Raw genomic sequence first — 16,592 nt, forward strand, 5'->3', positions numbered from 1 at the left:
ATCACTAACAGGCAAATATCTACATGAATAAAATCTTTCCTATAAATTAATATTACTGGTATCTCAGTTTTCTATACAGTGGCGACTCGCTAACCGAGTACCGGACGGTGTGACCACGTGATGCGCCGAAAAAACCACCCAGCAAGATTTCCGTTGTTTCCAAAACAGGCTAGACGCTCACAAAATTTCCCTTTCATCCTTCGCCGTGGAAAAGATCCCAAGCTCTTTCACCACCATCTGTCAAATCCCCTCTGCTCAGCATTTGGCACTCTTCTCCCTTTCTCTTATCCCTCTCCTTCCTCAAACTCAAAAACCAAAAAACCGAAAAAAAAAGCGAAAAAATCTCCAAAAAAGCCCATTTCCAGTCGTGACCATAACGTTGTTTGTGTCAAGAAACCAACCTGGTTCCTTCCCACAAATAATCTCGTGATCACCACCACCACATTGCCCACGAGTCGTGTTCTGTAGTCCTGTCTGCAACGTACTCGACTTTCCTCGACTTTTGCTCTCTGGAATCCGTGCTTAATTCCCTGAGAGGTACCAGTCAGCGTACTTCTTCGCCCCTCCTCAAAAGGGTACGCCCCTCCAGCAAACCTCCCCAAAATATTTGCGTCATCGCCATTGCAGTCCAGCACGCAGCTAACGCGCTTCTGCCAGTTCTTTTCACCTATTTATCTAGGAAACATCGGAAATATCATTGAAAATGTCCGCCGAAGTCTCTGCAGCCCCCGCTACTGAGAACGCCAACGGCGCTGCTGACGCCAACGGCACTACGATCAACACCAATGTTGCCCCTGAAAGCGACAGCCCCGATGCGGCTACTACTCCCAGCACTGCCCAGCCTCACTCTGCCTCCTTGTACGTTGGTGAGCTCGACCCTTCCGTGACCGAGGCTATGCTGTTCGAGCTTTTCTCCTCCATTGGCCAGGTCGCTTCTATTCGAGTTTGCCGCGACGCCGTTACTCGTCGTTCTCTCGGATACGCTTACGTCAACTACAACAACACCGCTGACGGTGAGCGTGCTCTGGAGGACTTGAACTACACTCTGATCAAGGGCCGTCCTTGCCGAATTATGTGGTCTCAGCGTGACCCTGCTTTGCGCAAGACTGGCCAGGGCAATGTTTTCATCAAGAACCTTGATACTGCTATCGACAACAAGGCTCTGCATGACACCTTTGCTGCCTTTGGAAACATTCTGAGCTGCAAGGTCGCCCAGGATGAGTTTGGCAACTCGAAGGGTTACGGCTTTGTACACTATGAAACTGCCGAGGCCGCTAACAATGCCATCAAGCACGTCAATGGCATGTTACTGAACGACAAGAAGGTGTTTGTCGGCCACCATATCTCGAAGAAGGATCGTCAGAGCAAATTCGAAGAGATGAAGGCCAACTTCACCAACGTCTATGTCAAGAACATCGACCTTGATGTTACTGACGAGGATTTCAGTGAGCTTTTCGCCAGATTCGGCGAGATTACCTCCGCTACCATTAGCCGGGACAATGAAAGTGGCAAGAGCCGTGGATTCGGTTTCGTCAACTACATTACCCACGAAAGTGCTCAGGCTGCCGTTGAAGAATTGAACGACAAGGACTTCCAAGGCCAAAAGCTCTACGTTGGCCGCGCGCAAAAGAAACATGAGCGTGAAGAAGAACTTCGTCGCCAATATGAAGCTGCTCGTCTCGAGAAAGCCTCCAAATACCAAGGCGTTAACCTCTACGTGAAGAATCTCACTGATGACATTGACGACGAAAAGCTCCGTGAGCTGTTCAGCACCTTTGGCACCATAACTTCTGCTAAGGTCATGCGTGATACCGTCGGTGGCTCTTCCGACGACTCTGAGAAGGAAGAGTCTAGCAAAGAAGAGACCGAAAAAGAGTCCGAGGAGCCTGAGGAGGAAGACAAAGACCAGGAGGAGGACAAGGAGAAGAAGGATGGCAAGAAGTCTGATAAGAAACTGTTCGGGAAGAGCAAGGGCTTTGGCTTCGTTTGCTTCTCTAGCCCAGACGAGGCATCCAAGGCTGTCACTGAAATGAATCAACGCATGGTTAATGGCAAGCCTCTCTATGTCGCTCTCGCCCAACGCAAGGATGTTCGCAAGAGCCAGGTGAGATTCAATGTTCTTCGTGAGAAATTACTCCTGCTAATATGATTACAGCTCGAGGCTAGTATTCAGGCTCGTAACAACATCAGACAGCAGCAGGCCGCTGCCGCTGCTGGAATGCCTCACCCTGTAAGTTTTAGTAACTGTTTGTTAATGGAATTCTGCTGACTACGTTTCCAATTTTCAGTACATGCAGCCTGCTGTGTTCTATGGACCCGGACAGCAAGGTTTCATCCCAGGCAACGCTGGTCAGCGTGGCATGGCTTTTGCTCCTCAGCCCGGTATGGTGATGGCTGGTATCCCCGGTGGACGACCAGGCCAGTACCCTGGTGGCTTCCCTCAACAAGGTGGTCGTGGCATGGGCAACCCTAACCAGCAAATCCCTCAAAACTTCAGCCAGGGTATTCCAATTGGTGCCATGCAGGCTGGACCTGGCGGCATCCCCAACGGCATGGGCTACCCTCAGATGGCACAGGTGCAATTTGGTCGAGGTGCAGGTGGCCGTGGGCAGGTTCCTCAGGGTATTCCTCCAAATGTTCCTAGTGGTCGTGGCGGCCCAAGCTTTGGCCAGGGACGCGGTGGCATCCCTCAGCAACAAGGACATGCTCGTCCAGGACAAGGTGGACGCGGTCAAAACGCCGGTGCTGGAGCTCCTGCACCAGCCCCCGAAGGTACTTCTGGCTCGCTTACTCTGCAAGCCCTGACTGCAGCCCCATCAGCACAACAGAAACAGATGCTTGGTGAGGCTCTGTACCCCAAGATCCAGGCTCAACAGCCTGAGCTTGCTGGCAAGATCACTGGTATGCTGTTGGAGATGGACAATACCGAGCTTCTTGGCCTGTAAGTTTTACCAATTAACATGACTTCGAATTGAAAACTGACAAAATATAGGATTGACGACGAGTCTGCTCTCCGTGCCAAGGTTCAGGAGGCTCTCGATGTTTATGACGAGTATATGAAAAGCAAGGGCCCAGGTGACGAATCCAGTGAGCTTCCTAAGCCCAAGGAGAGTGCTAAGGAGGCTACCGAGGAGACCAAGTCGTAAACTGCTCGCCTCATTTCCGATGGGATGCGAATTGATTCCTGCGATGCGCCTTCCATGCTCGATTTGACGCCCATTTATTTTTAATGACCTTTCCTCTTCTTTATCTCCGGTTCTTCTATTATCCTTTAACCCACATGACCTTATTTTCCTCTTTATTCTGATATCCCTGGTTTCGATAAAAGTTTTTTTCTTTTGCAGATGATCATCCTACTACCTGTGATTGTGATGTTATGATATCTTTACCGGATATTATCTTCTTCTCTATATTGGGATCTAGAAATTAGCTGGCAGGATATGATTCGGGTATGTTAGGGCGAATGGAATGGAATGGATTAAATGTTTATCAATAGTTTGTTCTCTATGCGAGCAACTACGTATCTTTTAGTCTTTCCTCTTTCTATGTCATAACAGATGTCATCATGTTGCTAGCCATTCTCCACGTGTAATTCTGCCCTAGTGCATTTCCTCGCTGTAGCAAACCGCCAGTGATTTAATGTTGACTGGGCGCGCAGGCACGAGTCTGGCTTTGATCAATTGATATTATGGAGTGCAATGGAACGTTTGGTAGGGATTGGCTGCGCTGGTGCTTTTCTATTCTATCGGGTGGGAACTGTTGCTTAGGTATATGTTTTTTGTAGTGAACGCAGACTGGAATCATCTGCCCAATAGAATTGCGATGGTATTATTCTGATCTTCATCCAACCTAGTATTATAATTATATCCCAGAGTGTCTGCAAGTACGACTATATTTTTAGACTTCAATATACAGCACTACACATAAAATTGCATATTCAGCTATACATGATCCTGCTCTGTCGGTAATTGACCCTGTGCAAAAGCATCAAAGAGTGAAGGATCCCATGTTGAGTCCTGGAAGAGGTCTGTCATATTGAGATCAAAATTCGTCGTCATTGTCGACGCGCCAGGCCATTGTAGATCCCCGGCTCTATTACCATCCAACATCAGAAGAGGTGAATATTGGGACAAATCAATGCTATGCGGACTTTCGTATGTAGCAGATTGTCTCTGCTGAATTATGTTTTGTGTTGTGAGCGGTTGTCGTGGTTTACTGGGACCTTGAGAATTATATGGCTCTTGTGCGGCTGAGACGCTCTGTGTGTCAGTGGGAAAGATGGTGTTGTGCTCATTCTGTATGCCATTTTCGTTATATAGTGTGGCGTTAGAAGCTTCGTGCGAAGAGTGGTCGATCTTTCGTCTCTTACTTCTTCCTCTATTCTCATGTCTGAAAGACTCGGATTGACGAGAAGCCATCTCCTCAAAGTTGAATGGGGCAAGGGTGTCTTGGCATTGATTCATGCGCTGTATATTCAGAAGCAGAAACGATAGCGCCGTGTGGCAATGTTTTGCGGTCTCCCATTGCTTCGACATGGACTGCAAGATCTCAAGACACTCACGGATTTCCCTACAGAGTATTAAGCGCTTGTTGGCAAATTACAGGGGGGTTTTTTTGGGGTATACTTACTGGCATCCTTTTGAAAGCACATGTTGCTTCAGTTGGCATGCGAATGCAATCACCAACCCGGACATATACGCTGCTGACAACAGGCCAGGCCAGAAAAGGGGCTGGTGTTTGGCAAGTTGGGTTTTCAATGACGATAGAATATTCCTAGCAGACCCAATGCATGTCTGCAACGATGAGCAGAAATCCGGTGATGCTGGGTCTAGTGAAAGACACGGCCGGTTGATGCAGAGAATCAAATGTTCGTATAAAATCGAGAAGAAGGGGCTCAGATCAAATGGCTCTCCAGTGGGCTCGTCGGAGTTTCCAGCCCTATGGTTGTTGTCAACCCCTTGCAAAGAGCTTGGGAGATTATTCCACCATTTGTGCACGTCCGAGACGAGATAAAGCACGGAACTTCGCCTGATTTGGCGGTTTTGCACTGATTTGTGGAATAATTCCAACGCCCTTCCAGTGAGTTTCCCGTACATGACGTAGCTGAAGAGTGTGGCTTCTCTGTTTAATTGTTCTTGTTGTTTCGAGTCTGGTTTATCTTTCTGCGTTGTGTTTCGGAAACTTGGACTCATGAAGCGTGTTTCATGGTCGCAGGTCCAGTCCACAGAGGATCTAGAAATTGAAGCATCATCAGAGCCATCATGAAGGGAGGATGATCCTTGAGGAATGTGTGGCCCTCCTGGTGCATGGGCTTCAGACGCTCCAGGAAGACATACATCGATATCGGAGTCTTGAATGCCAAGAGGAAGACCCAAGGCTTGGCTCAGATATCGATCAATTGCATATACACACCAGAAGATACGTTTACGCAGGTGACGATCATGTGATGTGAGTTCCTTGTATCTGTATGGACAGCGATGCAGACCTACATGAAGCACAGATCGTAATATCGAGCCACCAACTAGGGATGCGTTGCGAAGAGACATGGTGGCTATGAGATACAATTGCATTGCCAGAAGAGCCTGTAGGGATAGGTTGTCATGTCGGTATAATAACAAACCAACCAATTTCGGAGCATCGGGCGCACTTTGAATCCTTGATTCTGGGGCAAGTTGGTTGTCAGGTTGCAGAAAACTAGCGAGGTTGAAGATGCACTGGAAAATGGTAGTCCAGCAAGTACTTTGGTGTTGTAATGTTTTTGATTGGTGATCGCCTTTTATAGAATCCCTTGAATAAAATGCCTCCATCTCTTGTAAGAATGATGGGCCGTGAAGAAACGGGAATATTGGATGCCACACTCTGAAATACATCATCATCAATTGTCTAGCATGTTCGAGGCTGGGAGCCACCCCCAGGACATTGACGATGTCAGGGTCATATATCCATTTTCTGCGCAATCTTGCATTACCTTCAGAATCTTGGTTGATTGTCTCGTCTCTGGCGGCATCATGTCTCTCGCCAAATGACGAAGATCCTTGACCAATTATTGTATCCTCGGCTGCAGGGAAACCAGGACCTGACGAGAAGTTATCTAAAGGACCCAGGCTTTTCGCAAAGGCTTGCCGTACGGTGTTGACAAAGAAGACACCGCTGGAGCTTCCCACGAATTCGCTTTCATCGTTCGAATGAGCGATTAGCGATCCTAGCTCTGTTGTCCTGGGCAGTATATCGGAAGACTGCATGTTGAATTTTACATGGTGTTGATGGTATTATTAGCTCATATGTGAGTTGAAAGAACAGGTATTTGATGAAGAAGCTAATGCTCCTGGTCGTAGAGTTTCACTCGACATGGTTCGTGTAGGCTAGCCAAGGTTGGGCTTCCTCCACTAGCCGGAAAAACGGTAAATCCAAGCTGTCTTGGGTGGCTCTCACTGATGACGTTGTCAAATAGTACTCTATTTGACTGAAAGACTTTGGAGATATCAAAGTGATTTCTAGTACTCTATACATAAATTTCAGGCTCACAATAACGTATTTTCACCTCAAGTTTGATGCATCAGCAAGGCAACGCTAGCCAATCAGATTGAAGAATTAGCTGTCTAGCGGCTAGCGGATTTCTATTCTCAAATGGGGAACCTGATTGGCTTAATATACATATATCAATGGCAATTGGACGGTAAGTAAATTGAAGTGGACCCGGAGACCAAGTTGGCGGGTGAAAAATCAGCCGGTCCCCAGATGCGGCTCGACGACGCAATTGACAGGAGTCTACAAGATAGATATATTGTTATTATTATTGATTTAAATTGATAAAACTGATTTTGAATAATTAGTGCTTTGAAATTTCATTAGTATCTAGAGTTGAATTGAGTGGTCCCAAAACCATGGCAACCACGATCAAACGAAAAGACAGAGTGTCTCGTATCACAACAGCTTGCAATCCCTGCCGGTCGCGCAAGCAAAAGGTGTGCAAGAACTAGAAGTGAAATGCCGACGCACGTATACACAGTAACTAATGCTTGATTATGGAACATCTAGTGCAGCGGTGAGAGGTGGGTTAATTCTATTTCGAACGGAAATCATGCATCTAACATGTATAGACCAACTTGTGAACAGTGTATTGAATACCGACGCGAATGTGCTTGGCCGGAGCAATTAAAGCGGTAGGTATTTAGTATTAACAGTGTTAAAGCTCGCTGATCCGTATTAGTGGCCCAGCCAAAGGTTATACTGAGGCCCTGGAAAACCGCCTCCTTGAGACTGAAAATGTTTTGTTAACGATACTTTCTAATTTATCGCAACCTCAACTATATTCAATACTATCCGAAAATATATCTAGAAGAGATAGCAAGAACCAAGGGAAACGAGCCATTCACATACCATCACCCTCTTCTCATAAACGTGGAGTGGATTATTGGAAATCATTCCCATTGAGCAGTGCCGAAGATATCCGAAGATGGGAGAAAGACTGTCATTGTGTACGAAGAAGTTCAGTTGTTAGCGAACACGACGCAGATACCATAGCCTCGACGAGGTCCCTCAGGAGAAAAACGGCGGAAACAACAAGAGACGATGTTGAATCTGCTTTCGAAGCTAGCCCTACTACTATAACTTCGCATGAAAACATTAACCCAGATATCACACTTGATGCAATGTATGGACAGACAGTTCACCGCCAGCATCATCCCGCTACAGGCGACTCCCAGGACAGGGCGACGTCGGATCAATTCATTTCACAACCAACGAGAATTAGCCCACACGACGATTATAGCCCTTCTCCCCGACTCGATCAACCTAAGGATCAAGTCAACACATCACAGGAACGTCAGCAGTTAAGTACATGGGAAGCAGCGCCATCGATAGACTTTCAAAGGCAGTTTCTTTGGTAGTTGGTAGGCGGATTGAAAAACAATCAACCAAATTTTATGACAGTTTCCCTTTTAATCCTTGAATTTCTTGAATATATATCATATAAGTAGTTCCCAACTATCAATAAACATTTGAGTCCCTCCGGGGCTTGTACACCGAGTGCAGGAGGCGGAAGTGCCTGCAGTGGCCTTATATGGCTCTGAATTATGGTGGAGGGCCAGGGGCGCCGCAAAAACGACTGCCTGCAAGGGGTGCAGAACCTTATTCACACACAGGCCCGTTGCTGTGACGGGCATGCTCCGAAGCACCCCTATTGGCCCCTGATCCGAGAGACTACCTTAGAGCCCGCTGAGGTCCTACTAGGGAATAGACAGAGGCGCTACGTTGCCTGGATCTTGGGGCTGTCTCAGGGGCAACCCACCGCGAGCGTGCTCCAAGTCAGTTTTCGAGAGGGAGACTTGCACGCCCAATCCGGGAGTTAGTAGCCCCTGGAGGCCTGAGCCGACCCAAATGGTTAAAATTTACTTCGTCGAACTTGTGACACCACATGGCCATCCAGTGACTCCGATGCCAGTAATCTCACTCCGTCAAGGGTCTTTTCCTGTGCTTTGAATGATTACCGCATGATTGCAAGGCCCACTTTCTTTTAGCATATTCTCTCCTCTTCGATATGATTTTATCCCACCACCACAATTGAGGTGCCCGATCTAGCAGGCTATGCGAGGTTGAGTGAGATATCTGACATCTAGCATAGCAGAAACTATGGCGAAGAAGGCCAGTCCGGATTTTTTTCACTTCTACCAACTATGATTCTAGAGTTGGTCTTGATGCAATTTGAGGATCTTTCATCTCTTCATAGTCTATACCGTGTATTGGGTACTAACTCTTTACTCAAGGAGATGCTGTTGGAGTGGTGATTGTCGAGTTAATCATCATTAAATGTGTGCCAATACTAATACAGGTAATGATTCGCAAAGTTGCATATCTACGACGCGACTCTGATACTACTATCTCATCTGTGAATGATTTCATCAGAAAATACATTTATGTCCAAAACTTGAGCTATATTATCAGAAAAGAGAATAAGGAAAATCAGCTCATCCATAGAGAACATCAATTTGCAATAGATGCCAGAGAGCCTGCAAGATCAATTGAACGCGAATTCTTCGTATTCAACTCAAAGAGCGTCCCTGTTTCTTTTCTACATAGAGATGTAAATACCAGACATCACAGGCGGTGAATTAAGGCCGGCAGCACTAGATGGTCATTTCCAACGTTATGCCCCTGACTTTGTCTACCTTGAGTGCTGGTCAGATCTATAGCTCTCACTATTCCAATTACCTGTCCCGAACATACCCCCCTTTCCAACATTAATCAATTAAATACTTGAACCCTGCGTGACTGAGGCAAAGAGGTCCTGTTCGGATTTATAAAAGTCATATCCAAGATAAAATCGTCATTATCCAACGGGTCAACCGATTAACACTAGAGGGACAAAACAGTCTTCATTCCTAATTGCGTCTTATTATTAATCAAGAACTTTGCCACGCCTCCACCATTATATTGAGCTACAACATCGCTAGTCCGTCTTACTAGTCTATAGACAATAAGATCATTTTCCAGTAGTTCCTTGTTCTACACAGCTTACTTTCTTTGTTTACAGTTATAAACGGAATGTTCGTAGCCTGATAAAATGCAACCCGATCAACGAGTAAGGACAATAGGTGCCTGCAGGTCTCTTTATATCCACCCTTAGCTGACACCGGGAACAATTATCCTCTACATACTCACCACCATGGTGATTTACTGATTAGGCTTAGTTTTGTTATCTATTGTGTCAACTGGAATATTGCGCTAGGCACGGTGAAGAAAATCACGTACTGCATAATGGTGCCGCCGAACCGACTACGCTATCTCGATGTCGCGAATGATGATTGGCGTGTTGAGTAACATCCTTGCGCTCAGCCTTAATCCCCCTCCATCAGGAGCTTCTCACCCTCAGAGTGACAAAAAAGGAATTCATGGAGACTCTACCGCCACTCGTCCTTTCATCGTTAAATATGACCTGCCATGGCATCCTCACGACTATCACACGACGACTACACGATCGCGTGGATCTGCGCATTGCCCCTCGAAATGGCGGCCGCGAAGGCCATGCTCGACGATGTCCATGATTCTCTTCCCCAGCCGCCAACCGACCATAATACGTACACGCTGGGTCGACTCGGCGGCCATAATGTGGTAATTGTTTGTCTACCGTCAGGGATTTATGGGACCACCTCATCCGCCACCGTACTGGCCGAAACGCGATCGACATTCCCATCTCTCCAGTTTGGGCTGATGGTTGGTATTGGAGGCGGCGTACCCAGCAAGGTGGACATTCGACTCGGTGATGTGGTGGTTAGCCAGCCAACGGCGACTACTGGCGGCGTGATCCAATATGACTTCGGCAAAACAATCAGTGACGGACGGCTTCAGCGGATTGGGTGTCTAAATAACCCTCCGCAGGTTCTATTAACGGCGGTCAGTCAAATTCAAAGCGACTCTATGTCCGGACAGCGCCAGATACGGCAAATTATAGAGAATACACTCACACACAATGCTACATTAAATAGCCGATTTTCTCAACCTCGCAACGACCGGCTTTTCCACGCGACATGCAAGCACCAGGACGATGCTAGTGATTGTTCTACCTGTGACCAAAATCAATTAATCAGCCGTCGGCCGCGAGCAACGGATGAACCTTATATTCATTATGGGCTGATTGCGTCAGGAAATCAGGTGATGAAAGATGCACAGACCCGAGATACGATCGCAGATGAACTGGACATCCTTTGTTTCGAGATGGAGGCTGCGGGCCTGATGAATCAACTGCCATGCCTGGTGATCCGAGGGATCTGCGACTACTGCGACTCCCATAAAAACAAAAAATGGCAGGGCTATGCAGCGTTGACCGCGGCGGCGTATACCCGAGAGCTTTTAGGAATGGTCCCTGTTCAAGACCGGAAGAATCATCAGAAATCGAGACAGCAACGTTGGATGGTTCCGTTTTCACGAAATTCCCTATTTACCGGTCGCCGCGAGGAAATCACAAAGGTAGAGAACTTACTCTCGGCCCGTGACGGACCACGAAAGATTGCTCTGACAGGACTAGGAGGAGTTGGGAAGACTCAAGTGGCACTGGAACTGGCTTATCGCATGCGAGATCGTGATACCAAATGCTCCATCTTTTGGATTCCGTCTGTAAGCCATGAGAGTGTGGAACAGGCGTATATGAGCATGGCGGAACGCCTTGGGCTACAAGACATTCATCCAGCTAATGTCAAAATGCGCGTTAAGGCGCACCTAAGTAATGAGAAGGCGGGTCAGTGGCTGCTGATCTACGATAACGCCGATGATACCAATATGTGGTTCTCTGACAACGGCACGACAACGGGGCTCAAGAGCTTCCTCCCCCAATGCGATTATGGCCGCATTATCTTCACCTCACGTAATCGAAAACTGGCCAACAGGTTGGCGCCGTCTCATGCCATCCCCATTGCTGAGATGGATGAAGGAACGGCTCGGGAGACTCTTCGAAGCTTTGTCATTCAAAAAGAGCTTCTGGATGATGATACTACCACTATTGCCCTTCTCCGGCAGCTAACATTCCTTCCGCTGGCTATCGCTCAGGCGGCAGCCTATATCAATGAAAATGGCATTAATTTGTCACAATATTTAGTACTATTACAGGAACAAGAAGAATACATCGTGGAGTTATTAAGCGAAGATTTCGAAGATGACGGACGCTATGCGGATATTCAGAATTCTGTCTCTACAACCTGGCTCATATCCTTCCACTACATTCAGCAGGTTGACTCAGTCGCAGCAGAGTATTTATCATTTATGGCTTGTATCAATCCTCGTGGTATTCCACAATCTCTTCTACCACCGGCAAAATCTCAGAAAGAGAAAACTGACGCACTTGGTCTTTTGAATGCGTATTCCTTTATTAGCATACAGAAAGACGAATCTATTAGCCTTCATCGATTAGTTCACCTGGCCATGCGGAACTGGATGAGAGAGAAAGAAAAGCTGGAATTTTGGACATGCAAAACAGCCGATCGACTTATTACAATATTTCCAGATGATAGTCATCGCAATCGCAAGCTATGGCGGGAATATCTACCTCACGCATTGTTCCTCATAGAAGGACCTGAGTTTCAAGAAGAGAAGGTGAAATACCTTTTCTTACTTGATCGAGTTGGGAAATGCCTTTTCAGGGATGGGAGGTATAATGAAGCAGAAGGTTTATATCGTAATATAACAGAAACTTGCCAACAGATGCTTAGACCAGAACATCCCCACACTCTGATCAGCATGGGTAACCTCGCTTTTACATACCGGAATCAAGGCCGGTGGAAGGAGGCTGAAGAGCTTCACGTGCAGGTGATGGAAATGAGCAAACAGGTGCTTGGAGCAGAACATCCTGACACTCTGACCAGCATGAATAACCTCGCCTACACTTGGATATTGCTAGGCAGGTGGAAGGAGGCTGAAGAGCTAGAGGTGCAGGTGATAGAAACTCGCAAACAGGTGCTTGGAACAGAACATCCTGACACTCTGACCAGCATGAATAACCTCGCGTCTACATACTCGAATCAAGGCAGGTGGAAGGAGGCTGAAGAGCTAGAGGTGCAGGTGATAGAAACTCGCAAACAGGTGCTTGGAACAGAACATCCTGACACTCTGACCAGCATGAATAACCTCGCGTCTACATACTCGAATCAAGGCAGGTGGAAGAAGGCCGAAGAGCTGGAGGTTCAGGTGATGGAAGTAAGCAAACAGTTGCTTGGACCAGAACATCCCCACACTCTGACCCGCATGAATAACCTCGCGTCTACATACCAGAATCAAGGCCGATGGAAGGAGGCTGAAGAGCTTCAGGTGCAGGTGGTGGAAATGAGCAAACAGGTGCTTGGAGCAGAACATCCTGACACTCTGACCAGTATGAATAACCTCGCCTACACTTGGATATTGCTAGGCAGGTGGAAGGAGGCCGAAGAGCTGGAGGTGCAGGTGATGGAAATGAGCAAACAGGTGCTCGGAGCAGAACATCCCGACACTCTAACGAGCATGAATAACCTCGCCTACACTTGGAAATTGCTAGGCAAAGACGAAATTGCGCTCCATTTAATGACTGACTGCGTCCAACTCCGCGCGCGGTATTTAGGTCTTGAACACCCAAACACAATATCATCAAGAGCTGCTCTTGTGAAGTGGCAGGGCGCAGATGACTCTCCGTCTACCGCTTGCCGTTGAGGCGTGCTACTTTGAACAAAAACGTAAGGTCAACATTCAATCAAGTGCCGTAGGTGAATATCAGTCTTCGGCCGCTTGAAGCTCCTAAAGTGAGAGGTATTCATTCGTTTTTTTCCGCCGGGTTGGCAGTAGGGCAGAAATAAAGAAAGAGTGTGTTGATGAATTCGATAGAAAATTCAGTATGAACCCCGAAACCTGCTTCACCTCCTTACACCCTCTTCTTGAAATTTGTCCCATATCTAGATTAAATATTATCCCTGGACTACAACTGGTTAGTTCAATACCGCGTACATTTGATATCATAATTTCCCAAGAGCTGGGGGGAGGGAATCTTGACATGCGTTACACTAAACAATGGACTGGAAAGTAGCGCACAAAGATGAGCCAACCAAAAGCATAGCCGAAGCAGAAACATGCATAATAACAAAGTCAAAGAGAAAGAATGCAGGGATAAAAAATATTTAGTTCTAAATAATGCAGAAAGACTTATTACTAATAATCTTCAAGGTCTTTAAGGGTTGAGAGGATTTTAAAGATGGGATGCTTAATAATAGATATTGCGACGAGGATAACCGCTAGTAAGTAGACAAATTGTAATGCTATAGTGCTATAATTAATAGTTATATATCCAAGTTACTCTAGGGATTTTAAAGCGCAATATATGATATAGAGAGTAGGATATCAATTAGAGTTTTTATAGATAAGTGAATATAAAAGCTATAATCCTCGTAGTCTATAGCTACAATATGGTTAAATAGTAAGTATAAAATATAGAATTCAATATAGCATATTTAGCTAGAATATTGATTTTAAAAAGAGAAAACTATCTCGGGTTTAAGAAAGATAAATAGGTGGGTGGGATTATCAAATGTTGAGGAAAATTGTTGGATTGGCAGTGATGGCAATCTGCTTAACTAGTTTAGACTATAGTAGTTTATGAAATTAGCTTTATACACTGGATACTTCTGGTTTTTCTTCTTGGCATCGATCTTTTGTTTGTATGGTACCAAACCATCCATGAATTAATATCTACGTAATTTCCTAGATATTAACTCAAGATATTATATCTTTATGCAATATCAGGTCTGTCATACACCATACTACCCATTTGACATTCCCTAGGCTACGTTATCTATCTGATAGCAATTAGCAATACCCCTCACTTCCAATTTGACCCCTGTCGGTGCGGGCTACACATATGACCACCCACACAGAAAAACAGGGCTGGCTGAACCTCCGATATGCATGCCTAATCCTCGTTTTATTCAGCCTAATATTAGCAACACTATGTTGACCTATTTCCAGTGGTCGCAATAATTCCGATATCACAAATCAAATTCACAACAAGACGGCTCTGACTATGGTCATGTGTGAAGAAGAAGCAAGGGCGTATACAGTGTTGCTACACGGCTTCATTTACTCTCGAGATAGGTTTATTTTCTCAAACACTTTAACAACCATTCACCTACCATTTAACCACAAAGAGGTAATATTTTTGACCTTAGTCAGCTCAACACAATTCTATTGGTCAACATCCATGCATCTCTGCTAGTTGCAGACATTAATTCCTCCTCCATCATATAGACTCGGCCTAGAACAGCATACTTCAGCGAATAGTAAGACCACTTCCAATGCGGAGAAGGACAAATGAAAAGATAACGGCCTAGACCACAGCGTATTAGATCCTATTTGCTCGGGTTCATGGGTGGCTCAAGCCTGCACGCGCGGCAGTCCAGTTTCAAACATATATCAGGCTGCGCCGGGATGACCGAAATGCATTTATTGGCTATACACAGCTTGAGGCTCAAAAACGTGTATACCATTGGGCGAAATAATACCTCTTAATGGTGAGTATTATACGCTCTCGTTAATTTGAATCTCGAGCCTCGCACCTTTGACAATCTATATAAGACTCCCGCGGAGGCAGGGCAGAGTACGTACATACAAGCCCTCTCAGCATAACCTTGACTACAACCAAGCATTCTACTATTTATTTTATCCAAGAATCTCTCCACAATGGCATACATCCCACCCAAAGACATCTCCTTCCGCCTCCGCAATTGCTCAAGCAACTACGTCCTCTACTCGCGCGATAAAAATGACCCTACATTCTACCACTACGGCGGCGACATTGCCGACGACCAGTTCTGGTATCTGATCCCTGGCACAGGCGACCATGCCGATACCTACATGTTCAAAAGCAAAGCCACTAAGAAGGTGATATACTCACGGAAGAGCAACGACCCCAAAGTCTTCCATGTCGATGGCGACGGCAAGTACAATGATAACTACTTCACCCTTGAAGCCGGCAGCGGCGAACATAAGTCACATTTCCGGCTGCTCAATGCGGCCTCTGACACTGTTATCTTCTCGCGGACGACGGCAGACCCGTACCTTGGTAATGTTGCATCCTCGTACCAAAAGTCCGATGACCAGTACTGGAAGTACGAGTTTGAGGATATGGTGATTGATCGGATATCGTATAAGATTGATTCTGGGCAGATCGTTTCACAGACGCCTGAGACCATCGGATCTAATACATTGGTTAATAACTCTGATTCGGAACAGCATGATAACTGGCATTTTGAGAAGACGTTCTCGACGACCCATACCTGGGAATTTACCAGTGGGTTCTCAATTAAGCTTGGTGAGACGGCTGACTTTGGGGTTCCTGGTGTTGCAGAGGATAAGGTTAGTGTTGAGGCAACGGAGACTGTGCAGTATAAGACTGGGTCTTCGACTACGAGCACTACCACGCAGTGGAAGGATGTGCCTGTTACTGCTAAGGCGCATTCAAAGGTTACTGCGACGACTACTATTACCCGTAGTAACCTTGCGGTTCCGTATACTATTTACCTCAAGTCGAAGGCGACTGGTGCGGAGGTTACTTCCAGTGGTATTTACAAGGGGGTAGCGTTCTGGGATACACGTACTCAGATTGACTCGGAAATTATCTGAGCTACGCAGGAAGCACTTAGTCCTCTATGAGAGTTTTCTCTTCCTAAGGTTTTGAGCAGAGAGTGGAGGCAAATCAGGGAGAATATCATTGGGCCATTGTTTTGTCTGTATCGGAATCTGCTAAGTTAAGAAGTTCTTGTTCTTCTAAACACACCCTGGTCCTAATACTAGTATTGTAAGTAAATGCGGTAATGCTGTTGAATCATATAGTATAGGTATATCTCTAAATCAATGTTTCTCCCAGTCTAACCCATATATGTTCTAAAGCATCTTGGCATAGTCTTTGGAAGTAAAGCAAAGGGTGTCAATATATTTTGGTGCATCGGCAGAAGGTTACAGCAGAAACCTGTATAGCTGCATGAAGTAGGGGAGTAGTACACAAATATAATTGAGAAAAAGTTCGACATGAAAGCAGTACGTACTGAATACTACCAAACTTCAAAAGGCTAGATTATGGGGGTCAA

At 46.1% G+C, this 16,592-nt stretch overlaps 5 protein-coding genes across 5 annotated transcripts; 4 read left to right on the forward strand and 1 right to left on the reverse strand.

The window, feature by feature from the left end:
• Positions 1-703: 703 nt before the first annotated feature.
• On the forward strand, positions 704-3,146 carry BGW36DRAFT_395575 (polyadenylate-binding protein; the record flags this gene model as incomplete). Its single annotated transcript, XM_046218056.1, has 4 exons — positions 704-2,104; positions 2,156-2,230; positions 2,289-2,941; positions 2,993-3,146. 4 exons carry the CDS (start codon positions 704-706, stop codon positions 3,144-3,146), a joined length of 2,283 nt encoding a protein of 760 aa, XP_046074200.1.
• Positions 3,147-3,941: 795 nt separating this feature from the next.
• BGW36DRAFT_395576 (fungal-specific transcription factor domain-containing protein) lies at positions 3,942-6,242 on the reverse strand (the record flags this gene model as incomplete). The annotated part of the gene is made up of 2 exons (XM_046218057.1): positions 3,942-4,569; positions 4,630-6,242. The coding sequence occupies 2 exons, from the start codon at positions 6,240-6,242 to the stop codon at positions 3,942-3,944; spliced, it is 2,241 nt and encodes a 746-aa protein (XP_046074201.1).
• A 526-nt stretch (positions 6,243-6,768) lies between these two features.
• Positions 6,769-7,889, forward strand: BGW36DRAFT_405732 (uncharacterized protein; the record flags this gene model as incomplete). The annotated part of the gene is made up of 4 exons (XM_046218977.1): positions 6,769-6,965; positions 7,039-7,052; positions 7,101-7,163; positions 7,211-7,889. The coding sequence occupies exons 1-4, from the start codon at positions 6,885-6,887 to the stop codon at positions 7,887-7,889; spliced, it is 837 nt and encodes a 278-aa protein (XP_046074202.1). The 5' UTR covers positions 6,769-6,884.
• Positions 7,890-9,939: 2,050 nt separating this feature from the next.
• BGW36DRAFT_447111 (uncharacterized protein) lies at positions 9,940-13,661 on the forward strand (the record flags this gene model as incomplete). The annotated part of the gene is made up of 2 exons (XM_046221716.1): positions 9,940-11,679; positions 11,815-13,661. 2 exons carry the CDS (start codon positions 9,940-9,942, stop codon positions 13,168-13,170), a joined length of 3,096 nt encoding a protein of 1,031 aa, XP_046074203.1. The 3' UTR covers positions 13,171-13,661.
• Positions 13,662-14,922: 1,261 nt separating this feature from the next.
• BGW36DRAFT_130020 (hemolytic lectin) lies at positions 14,923-16,343 on the forward strand. The gene is made up of 2 exons (XM_046209350.1): positions 14,923-15,017; positions 15,082-16,343. The coding sequence occupies exon 2, from the start codon at positions 15,187-15,189 to the stop codon at positions 16,126-16,128; it is 942 nt and encodes a 313-aa protein (XP_046074204.1). The 5' UTR covers positions 14,923-15,017; positions 15,082-15,186; the 3' UTR covers positions 16,129-16,343.
• The last annotated feature ends 249 nt before the right edge of the window (positions 16,344-16,592 follow it).

The sequence above is a fragment of the Talaromyces proteolyticus genome, assembly GCF_021365285.1.
Source record: "Talaromyces proteolyticus strain PMI_201 chromosome Unknown BGW36scaffold_4, whole genome shotgun sequence".
Lineage (NCBI taxonomy): Eukaryota > Fungi > Ascomycota > Eurotiomycetes > Eurotiales > Trichocomaceae > Talaromyces > Talaromyces proteolyticus.

Coding starts and splice junctions, on each gene's coding strand:
- BGW36DRAFT_130020 (XM_046209350.1), top strand. CDS start 15,187: ATGGCATACATCCCACCCAAAGACATCTCCTTCCGCCTCCGCAATTGC.